Source organism: Trachypithecus francoisi, unplaced genomic scaffold (genome assembly GCF_009764315.1).
Source record: "Trachypithecus francoisi isolate TF-2019V2 unplaced genomic scaffold, Tfra_2.0 Lachesis_group16, whole genome shotgun sequence".
NCBI lineage: Eukaryota > Metazoa > Chordata > Mammalia > Primates > Cercopithecidae > Trachypithecus > Trachypithecus francoisi.
The window spans coordinates 96,324,670-96,335,653 of NW_022681461.1; the positions used below are offsets into that span (position 1 = coordinate 96,324,670).

The 10,984-nt window shown below is 64.2% G+C and overlaps 1 protein-coding gene across 1 annotated transcript; it reads left to right on the plus strand.

The window, feature by feature from the left end:
- Nucleotides 1-925: 925 nt before the first annotated feature.
- On the plus strand, nucleotides 926-6,711 carry LHX3 (LIM homeobox 3). The gene is given in 7 exon segments (XM_033238778.1): nucleotides 926-1,019; nucleotides 3,226-3,397; nucleotides 4,165-4,367; nucleotides 4,989-5,105; nucleotides 5,108-5,139; nucleotides 5,227-5,395; nucleotides 6,293-6,711. Coding segments are annotated over 7 exon segments (1,206 nt in total).
- Nucleotides 6,712-10,984: the final 4,273 nt, after the last annotated feature.

The window sequence follows — 10,984 nt, forward strand, 5'->3', positions numbered from 1 at the left end:
GCCCAGGGCTGGTGCTGGCCCAGGGCCCTCTGGGCAGTGGTGGGTACATCCCTCTGCCTGCAAGGACAGCATGGGTTCTGGAGAGCTCACCTGTGTGGACTGGGGCAAGGGGCTGGAATACCAGGTAAGGGACCCTGTTCCGATGGAGCCAGAGGCTGGGGGCTGGAAATGGAGGGTGTGACCTGGGGCTTCCCCAGCTCAGCCCCCCACCGCCCGAGGTCTTGGCTGCGTGTCCAGGACACAGCCTGTTCTCACTCAAGGATTGCCCTTCCTCCCTGAGCCCAGTCCGGGGCCGCAGTTCCAGGGGTGGAGCCCAGAAGCCCGTTAGCATCTGGGATCGTCAGGCACCTTGCGGTTCCCGTACGCAGCCTTCGGCGCCACACTCACCCCTTCTGCGTTTCGGGTTGAGCTCCTGCCGACCGTCTGCGGCTCCCGAGGCCAAACCTCAGCGGCGGGAGGACCCGGCTGCCTTCTCGATCCCTCTCCCGGGAACCTTAGCCCTCCTGGCGTGTACTCCAGCCCAGGCCTCTGCCCTCGGCCCGCTCCTGCGCAGGAAGCTGCGGGGCCGGGACGAACGCTGGCGGGCAGCTCTGACCTGAGCCCTCCCCTACCGGTGCCCGCCCTCGGGCCGGGCACGCGGGGCGGCCTCTGGGCACCGCAGGTCCCGGCGCAAAGGCGCGCAGAGTCCGCAGTCACCCGGGGCTGGTCTTCGCGACCCCCGGCCCCGCCCCGCACCGCGGCCCCGCCCCCCGGCCGCTCCGCCCTCCGCTCGGCCAGAGGCTCCGGGCCCCACGGCGGCCCGCGGGCGCAGCACCCAGCAGCACCGGGAGTCGCTTGGACGCCGGTTCGGGACCACTGCGGGGTGGTGTTGCCGGGCCCGAGAAAGTTCGGGACCGGAGAGTGGCGACGCCGGGCGGCGGGACCCATGGAGGCGCGCGGGGAGCTGGGCCCAGCCCGGGAGTCGGCGGGCGGCGACCTGCTGCTAGCGCTGCTGGCGCGGAGGGCGGACCTGCGCCGAGGTGGGTGCCCCGGCAGATCGGCTGCACCGGGGAGACCCGGAGATCCTCGGGCCGTTCCGGGCCTGGCCGCAGAGGCTGGCAGGTGCTAGAGGACCTGGGCGGGAGTGGGTGCGAGGACCCCGTAACGTCCGCGCCTGGGCGCCTCAGCCTGATTTTGTTTCGGGGCCCCTGGCCTGGGTTGTCAGGGAGTGAGTGAGGTTGTGGCACCACACTGCTCAGGCCAGGGAGCTCTCGGGGGTCCAGGGTGGGCTTAGGAGACCTCTGCAGCCCTGAGCCGGCCCCCTGGACTTGACGAGGCGCAGTGAGCAGTGGTAGGGCGGTGACCACGGGACCCGAGGGTCCCCAAGAGGGCCGCCCCACCTGGACTGTTTCCACGTTCCAGCGGAACAGAGTCAGATGCAGGGGCCAAGGTCGGGCTGAACTCCGACCATCGGTCTCCCCGAAGTCAGTTTTCAGCGTCTGCGCCCACAGACACCTGCTTGGTTTATCCCGGATCAGGGCCCGTCTGTAGGAAAAAGCCTCGCTTCTCCGAGGCCCTCAGTTTCCTGCTGGAAATACTCTAGCTCCCAGCACTTTGGTTCTTAGAGAACCTGGGCAGTTCTCTTCCACTCCTGGGCCAGCTGGAGCCGCAGGATGGGGAAGGAGGCCCCTGAGCCAGTGGGGAGTGGGAGGGACCGACCGGCGGGAAGAGGGGGTTGCATCCAGGTTGTGGGGGCTCGCGGTTCCCTAGTTATTTATTTATTTATTTATTTATTTTCGACGGTTCCTGGGAGGGGTTGACCGCGGGGGCTGGAAGGCGGAGAGAGGGAGGGAGGGAGGAGGGCTGCGCGCCCTGCGCTCCGGAGAGCTAGCCGGAGCCGGCAGGCTGGCGTCCAGGCTCCGCCGACCCCGCCATCCCTGGCCGCAGGAGACCCCGCCGGGGCTGGAGTCGCCATGCAGCGTAAGACTGGGGTCGCGGACGCGGCGCGGGGTGGGCTGGGGCGGCTTTTGCCCGACGCGGGCTCCGGCGGCGCGTTGCGGCCGAGGCGCTGTCCGGTCCGCGGTGCTGAATACGCGCTGTGTGGGCCTGTCGGGCTGCCCCGCTCTATGCCGGGTCCTAGCCGCCCTGCGATCGCTGCCCGCGATGGGGACGATCACGCAGCGGGTCCTCCATGTTACGCACCTGGAGCTGCGGTTTTGCCGGATGCGGGGCGCATTCATTGCCGGTTTCCCGCCACTGCGGGGGGAGGCGGAGCCCAGTTTTTTCCGCCAGAGGCCGAGGGAGCACCTTCCCCGTGTCTCTCAACCACTGGGAGACGAGCTGGAGCCGGCGGGGTCCACAGCCAGAGAGGCGGGTGCAATATGGCAGTAGGTCCCGGTCCCTTCAGCGGGCACTCTCATCTTCCAGAGACTTTTTCTAAGTGAAGAGGGAGTCCTCAGCCCTTGACACCTGGAAAAGCCACTCACAGACTCCAGGCTCCCACAGGGCACCCTTGGACCTCCCCAGCGTGGTTCCTCCAGGGGGCCTGCAGTCCCGAAGTGGAGTGTGGGGGGCAGAAGCAGCGGGAAGCCGAACGTTTGAGTAACTCTGATGGTGCTGGGGGCACCCATGCCTGACACGAAGGCAGTGGATCAGCTTGTCCAGTCCACTCATAAGTACTTCTGCGGCCGCTCAATGATAAGAAAGGCATTGATACTTACCCCAGAGGCCTGCAGACAGGGCCACCAGGCGCGGCAGCTACATTTTCGAGGAGTCCCTAGAAAGAGTGGTCATGACGCTTAATATGAAGCAGACCCCAGTGGGGTGCCCCAGCTGCGGGTGATGGTGAAGACCCATTTCCCTATGTTTCCTGCCTTGCTTCAGACAGCAGACCTGGGGTAGGGTTTTCATTTGAGCTCCACATGCACCCTTCTTGGCACTGACATTTTGTAATTGAGTATTCAGCTTCGTGAAATGGCTTGGGACGCTTTCCTGCTCACACACACACATTTTTAGACCGATGCCAGTTTCCCCTTAGTTCCTGCCATAGGATGAGATGCCTCTGCACTCCCGGAACTTGCGGGGCCACTTAAGCTGGCTGGGGAAGAGGGCCTGCAGGGAAAGGAGAGCCCCTCAGCAGCCCTGAGTCCTGCGGGCTGGAGGGGAGGCTGACTCGCGTTGGGGTGGGAAGGTGGCCTCACTGCCTCCTGGTCTAGGAGGTGACCCAGAGCTTCCTCGTGCCCACAGAGATTCCACTGTGCGCCGGCTGTGACCAGCACATCCTGGACCGATTCATCCTCAAGGCTCTGGACCGCCACTGGCACAGCAAGTGCCTCAAATGCAGTGACTGCCACACGCCACTGGCCGAGCGCTGCTTCAGCCGAGGGGAGAGTGTTTACTGCAAGGATGACTTTTTCAAGTGAGTCCCGAAGCCTCGCCTCACTGTGGGAGCAGAGAGCACGCCCATCCCAGGGAAAGGCGGCCTAGAGTCCTGCCACCCCAGGTCCTCAGTGTAGGAGCAGAGGGCACGCCTGCCCCAGGGACTCCTCGCCTCACAATCACTGAGGCCAGGCCCCCGGAGCCCGCGTCTCTCACAATCCCGGCCCCCTCCTGTCACCCAGGCAGGGCACCCTGCGGCCTGGCCAAACTAAGGATGGGTCCTCTCCATGGGTGCTCCCTGGGTGGCTGGGCCTGGCTGGGACATCAGCAAGTATTATTTGGAAAAAACAATTTATTTCCTAAATCACAGAAGCAGTCATTAGAGAAGATACGCCCAAGTTTGTAGAATTTTATCGGACTTAGTCCCTCTGAAATTGGTGGTGTTTTTATCCCTAATGATCGGGACCCAGGGGCTCCGGCCCAGTGGCCTTCATGGCTTCAGCTGTGGGGTGTGAGGGACCGGCCCCAGATGGGTCCTCTCCCTCCGGATTCACCTTCCCAGATCCAGCATGGGTCCTGCAGGCAGTGGCGGCCGGGCTCCCCGAGGTCTTCCTGAGGTTGAGGTTCCCTTCTCAGTGGGAGTGGGCAGCTCTGCCCCAGAGGCCAGGCTGACGACCAACCTGCAGGGCCAGACAGACCCTTCCTCCGGGGCCGCCTCCCCAATCACCCGCTTCCTGCTCTCTGACCCGCTCGGGGCGAAATGAGCCTCGCCCTGCCGCGCTGAGCCGGGCCCTATGCGTCCTGCAGGCGCTTCGGGACCAAGTGCGCCGCGTGCCAGCTGGGCATCCCGCCCACGCAGGTGGTGCGCCGCGCCCAGGACTTCGTGTACCACCTGCACTGCTTTGCCTGCGTCGTGTGCAAGCGGCAGCTGGCCACGGGTGACGAGTTCTACCTCATGGAGGACAGCCGGCTCGTGTGTAAGGCGGACTACGAAACTGCCAAGCAGCGAGGTCAGCCGAGGGGACGACGCTCCCACCTTTTCTGGTCTGAAAAAATGGGGCTGAGGCCAGGTCCGGGGGGGCTTCCGGGGAAATGCTCACCCCAAGCGCTCACTAAGGGGGCCTGGGCTAGGGCGGTGCGGGCAGAAGGAAGCCAAGACCCGGAGCGGCAGAGTCAGGGACAGACCGGCGCTCCGAACTGCTTCGGTCCAAAGTGTGCGACTTTTCACCCCTGGTCGGAATGATTGCCCCAAATTCTTGGCCGCGAAGACTGGGCCATACCCACACCCTTAGAATAAAGGGGATCCCGCGGGGAAAGCAGGGTACTTGGAGGAGGGTGGCCAAGGCTGAAGGCCGGGGCGCCACGGAGGGTGGTGTGATTTTAGGGAAGACGCCGCCCCCACCCCCTGCAGCAGAACCCGCCCTCCGCCGGCGCCCCCTCCACCCCGGCCTGGGTGCCGCCGGTTTTCGCCAATCGCTCCCAGCGCCCGCGCGTTCTCAGAAGCTCGTGGGGGGGCGCTGGGAGTGGGCACCTGGGGCCCCGATGTCCCTGCGCCAGCCAGGGTGGGGAGCGCTGGGGGTCCGGCTGGGGCCGGAGGGGCCGCCGCGTCTCACCGCTCGCCCGCCGCGCAGAGGCCGAGGCCACGGCCAAGCGGCCGCGCACGACCATCACCGCCAAGCAGCTGGAGACGCTGAAGAGCGCCTACAACACCTCGCCCAAGCCGGCGCGCCACGTGCGCGAGCAGCTCTCGTCGAGACGGGCCTGGACATGCGCGTGGTGCAGGTCAGCGCTCGCCCCCGCTCCCCTCCTGCCCGCGGCCTTGGGGACCCCCGCAGAGCCGGGCGGCCGCTCACCCCGCCCCGCCCCCAGGTTTGGTTCCAGAACCGCCGGGCCAAGGAGAAGCGGCTGAAGAAGGACGCCGGCCGGCAGCGCTGGGGACAGTATTTCCGCAACATGAAGCGCTCTCGCGGCGGCTCCAAGTCGGATAAGGACAGCGTTCAGGAGGGGCAGGACAGCGACGCCGAGGTCTCCTTCCCCGGTAGGCGGGGGCATCGCAGAGCTCGGGGAGGGATGCGCGCGCCTCAGCGGGGTCGCAGGGGGCCTGCGGATCTGAATTTCCCATGGGATTAGGGGGCTCCGTAAGTTGTACTTTCAACAACATTTCACTTAAGAATCTGATCCCCAGCACCCTCCCCGCCCTGGCTGGCCACTCCGGACCACTGCTTTTCCCCTGGTTGGGACACAATCCCTGTGGCCCGACCTGTCCCCAAGCTGGGCCCCTACTGGGCTTTCTCTGGTGAGGTGGTGGGCGTGTCCAAACCGTCTCTCTGGCTCCTAGCCCTTGCAGTGATTTTTAGGAGAATGGGCAGCGCATTTTGGGAGAGACTGAGTCAAAGTCCCAGCTGCTTGGAGTTGAGGAGGGCCGTGAAGGGGCTACCTGGGGTCAGGGAGAGAAGGTTCCATACCCTTCTGTGGGGCCCGGATTATTTATCTCATTCTCCAGCACCGGGGATGCTGCGTCCCCATCCATTGATGCCCATCCTCAGAGTGTGGGCAAGACACTCTCTTCTGGGCCGCCTTGTGACCTGGGCTACTCACTCAGCCTCTCTGGAACTAAATTTCCTTGTCTGCAAAACGTGTGTGGTGGTATCTGTGCCCCCTCCCTAGGCTGCTGTGGGGCTGGTCCTGAAAGCCTGGGCCCATGCTGGGCTGTTCCTGACTGATCCCACCAGGCCTGAGACACCTGGGCTGACTCAGGGGTGAGGGCAGTGGAGCGGCAGGGGCAGCCACGCCTTCCAAGAGCAGAAGGGACATGTGCTGACCTGTCATGTGGCGTGGGGCAGTCACTCCTGCTTCGGCCCAGGGGTGCTTCTGCTTGCAGGATGGGACTCAAGGTGGAGGGCAGACGCTGACTGAGCCTCTGCTTCTGTTGCAGATGAGCCTTCTTTGGCGGAAATGGGCGCGGCCAACGGCCTCTACGGGAGCCTGGGGGAACCCACACCGGTCTTGGGCCGGCCCTCGGGAGCCCTGGGCAACTTCGCACTAGAGCATGGAGGCCTGGCAGGCCCAGAGCAGTACCGAGAGCTGCGTCCCGGCAGCCCCTACGGTGTCCCCCCATCCCCCGCCGCCCCGCAGAACCTCCCTGGCCCCCAGCCCCTCCTCTCCAGCCTGGTGTACCCAGACACCAGCTTGGGCCTTGTGCCCTCGGGAGCCCCCGGCGGGCCTCCACCCATGAGGGTGCTGGCAGGGAACGGACCCAGTTCCGACCTATCCACGGGGAGCAGCGGGGGTTACCCTGACTTCCCTGCCAGCCCCGCCTCCTGGCTGGACGAGGTGGACCACGCTCAGTTCTGACCCAGGCCCAGCTCCACCCAGCACCGGACACGAGGGAGCTGCCCCTGGGTGGGCGGCTCGGGGATGCTGGGGGTTGCGAGGAAGTGGGGCCAGGGCGTCAAGGGAGGGCTGGTGCCTTCGGAGCCTCCCACTGCTGACCACACAGCTCCCTCCCTGGGGGCTGAGGGACCTACCTGGCCCCTCCTCTGACACAGGGCTGGCCCGCCAGGTGGCGGCCCAGCAAGCCGGCCTTTTTTGTAAGCAAATTTCTCCCCTTTATTGATCAATTAACTGAGCACTTGCTGCTGTTTCTAGACATGAAATGTCACCTTGCTGAGGCCCAGCCCAGCCCAGCATAGCCTGAGGGCTGAAAAAACACTTTCATCTCTAAAACTGAGAAATCATCATAATCGTACTTTCACTTCCCAGGCTCCGTATGTCTCGGAGCCGTCACCCCGAGGCTCCCTCTTTAGGTCACAGATTGGCCTTGCCTGTCCAGGCAGGAGGCCGCAGGGGCGGGGACACACCTGTCCCCCCTCCTCTCCCCAGACTGTGGGGGGCCTCCCTGCCTTCAGCCCCACCTTCCCCGGGAGCAGCTTTCCCCAGTCCCCAGGTCTCTAGATCTTTCTATTCTTCTTGAGTACCCTGTGGAGGAGGCAAAAATGCCTGGGGTCCCTTCTCTCCAAGCTCAATTCTCTAAGCCCCTCAGGGTCTCTTCCTCAGTCCACCCCAGGCCCTTGGTGTCCAGGCTGCACCCACAGATGTCCGTTGCCAAACAGCCTGCCCTCCCTGCTGGAGCCGGCTCTGCCTGCCCCAGACTGGGAAGTCTCCCCACTGGAGAAGGGCGGGGCTCCTCTGAGCCTGCCCTGCCTCCTCCATCAGATCCTTTGGGAAGAAGTTTCTGGGAGACACCTGCAGCTGTGTGTGCCCCAGACACAAAGGCTGGCCTGTGTGTAAGTCAAAGTCACTCCCGCAAACCCAAATCTCGAGCTACCTACTGGTTCTGTGTATGTTCTGTGTCTTTTATTTATTCTCGGGTGATCAGCTCTTTCCAAGACTTCAATAAATTTGTCAGTTACAGTCAATGGAAGGCCTGTGTTTTTATGAGGCTGCAGGGGTTGGGGGAGGGTGTTGAGTGTGGAGAACATTCTGTGAATGTTGAGAGGCAGCCCTGGAGGGGCCCTGGGTCCTCCCTAGTTCCTTGCTTGGGCTGCCACCCAGTATGAATTTGGGCTGTCTTTATCCCTGGATCTTGGCCATGCTCAGGAGCACTAGGAGGAGGTGGGGGGAACAGCCTGTCCATTCCTGATGGAGGGGGGAGGTTGGGGTCTCCACACCCTGTCCCTGGGAGGGGTAGGGGTTGGGATGTCCAGAGAGCATGATGGGGTGGAGGGTGGGCCGTGTGTGTCACTCACAGCTTGCAGCTGGCACCAGCCCCAGGACAGGGATGCTGGCGTAGGCTGGTAGGGTGACTAGGCTCATGGTCATGGAAGTCTCTCCAGCTTGGATTCCAATCCTGGCTCTTCTAACTTGCTGTGTTAGAAGACTGGGGGCTCGACCCCTCTGAGCCCTGCTTTCCCCCCATCCCTCCCCCACCGTAAGCCATAAAGAGAAGACAGTGGTGACAGTCCCCTCAGAGGGCAGAAAGAAGTTGTGTGCGCCCCACCCCCACCCCCAGGTGAGTGCTCCTATAGGGGCAGTGGTAGAAGCAGGCAGGATTGGCCCTTCCACCTCGGCCTTCCCTCCTGCAGGATGGGAGGGCTGGGCCTCCTCCCTGAGGGTCTCTTCCTCTGAGGGTCTCCCTGGGGCACAGTGGGGGCTGGAGGGAGGAGCCCTCTTGGAGCCTAGTCTGCCTGTTTCTCAGTGGAGGGGAGGGAAGGTGGAGGAGCCTGGTCTGCCTATTTCTCAGTGGAAGGGAGGGAAGGTGGAGGAGCCTGGTCTGCCTATTTCTCAGTGGAGGGGAGGGAAGGTGGAGGAGCCTGGTCTGCCTATTTCTCAGTGGAGGGGAGGGAAGGTGGAGGAGCCTGGTCTGCCTATTTCTCAGTGGAGGGGAGGGAAGGTGGAGGAGCCTGGTCTGCCTATTTCTCAGTGGAGGGGAGGGAAGGTGGAGGAGCCTGGTCTGCCTATTTCTCAGTGGAAGGGAGGGAAGGTGGAGGAGCCTGGTCTGCCTATTTCTCAGTGGACGGGAGGGAAGGTGGAGGAGCCTGGTCTGCCTATTTCTCAGTGGAGTGGGAGGGAAGGTGGAGGAGCGGGGGAATGCCTTTCATGGGGATCTTTGCACTGGCCTCAGTCCCCCAAGTAAGGGTGGGGAGGCCCCTCCAGAATGTGGCCAAGGGAAGCTGCTCTGAGCTGCAGAATCAGGATCTTCCCCCTTTTTTGACCCCCAAGTCTCTCCAGAACCAGCCATCTTTTGGGGGAAACTGATTGGGACCATTTTTTTTTTTTTTTTTTTTTTTGAGATAGAGTTTTGCTCTTGTTGCCCAGGTTGGAGGGCAATGACACGATCTCAGCTCACCACAACCTCTGCCTCCCAGATTCAAGCGATTCTCCTGCCTTGGCCTCCCAAGTAGCTGGGATTACAGGCCCGCACCACCACGCCCAGTTTTGTATTTTTAGTAGAGACAGGGTTTCACCATGTTGGCCAGGCTAGCCTCGAACTCCTGACCTCACGTGATCCACCCGCCTTAGCCTCCAAAAGTGCTGGGATTACAGGCGTGAGCAACCGCGCCCAGCCAAGGGAACAGTTGTCTTTTGAGGGACGTCCTTTTCATCGTTTTGGGATGCGTGTCAGGCAGGTCCTCTTCTGAGTCCCACAGCGGCCTCTCCCCTCAATCTCACAGAAGAGAAAGCTAAGGCCCGGGAAAGGGGAGGGGAGGGAGGAGAGGGGAGAGAAGAGGGAGAAGGGGAGGGGAGGGAAGAGTGGGGAGGGAGGAGAGAGGAGGGAAGAAGGGGAAGGGGAGGGAAGAGGGGGAAGAGGGGAGGGAAGCTAGAGAGAAAAGAGGGGGAGCCTGTCCTCAGCTATGCAGGCTTGGGCAACCCTGGGGTCTGGGAGTGATGGGGCTGGGGTAAAGGAGCTCTGAGAAACGTCACACGGAGAGGGTCTGATGTCCAGGCTGCCCTGACCCTGACCTCTGCTGACCTCTAGGTGCCCACAGACCCCAGGTCTGCAGGGCTGAACCCGGCAGGGGCTCTGGCGGGCTCCTGGATCTGTTCATTCCGTAAACATTTCTAGAATTGGCTATGCTCTGCCCAGCGGCCCCTGCCTGTGGGGAGACTGAGGCCCAGAGAGGGAAAGGGCCTGTCCTGGCCTGGGTCCCCCCACCCCCACCCCCCGCTGTGGGGAAGGAGGTGTGCTGCTCAGGCAGTCAACCTGGTTTCTGTCGGGTCCTCCCAAGCCCCACCCGCCCCAGCGCCGCCCTCCCTCCCTCCATGTGGCGCTTGACTTTCGGCCCCAGTCTGGGCAGCCCCTCTGTGTCTAAGGAGGTACCGGGCACCCCTGGGAAGCGGAACGACGCGCAGGTCACCAGGGCGGCCCTGGGAGGGGAGAAGGGCCCCGACGGCCACTGGGAATGGAGGCAAAACTGGAGCCGAGCGTGGAAGCAGATGGGGTTGGACGCTGGGATGGCGCGTGGGGACCGCGACCAGTTCGAGCAAAGGCGCGCCGATGGGAAAGTGCGAGGTTCGGGGCCGGCCTTGGCGGCGGTGCCCCCAGGGCAGAGACTCCAGCCAGCGGCCCCACGGCCAGGGACCGGCGCTGGAGGGACGACCCCGAACTCTCTCCGGGGGCAACGGGCAACCCGCGGGGGAAAGCGGCTCCAGGCCCAGGTCGAAGGCGGGATTTAGGGAGGGGGCACCGGGGTGCGGCGCAGGCTGGGAGGGGCAGCCTCGAGGAGGGGGTGCAAATCCCCCTGTCGCGCCCCCACCCCGTCGCGGCCTCCGGCCCCTCCCCCAGGCCGCCCGGGACCTTTTAGGCGCTGACAGGTTAATAAAGTGCCGAGTGTTCCCGCGGGGACCCCGTCCGCAGCACCCCCGCCCGAGCCCGCTCCAGCTGGCGGCGCGTCGATAATCCCGGAGCCCGGGGCCGCCCCCGCTTCGAGTGGGGGCGGGGCTGCTCCCGACACCGCCCTGGGAGCCGCGGGGAGGGGGGCGCGGCGGGATCGGCGCGGGGAGCGGGGCCTGCGGAGGCGGCCTCCGCGATGGGAGACCCGCGGTGCCCTGGAGAGCTTGTCTGCGTGACCTCGCTGTCCTCAGGTTCCGGATCGGAACAGCGCGCGCCGTACGCGGTGCCACCCCG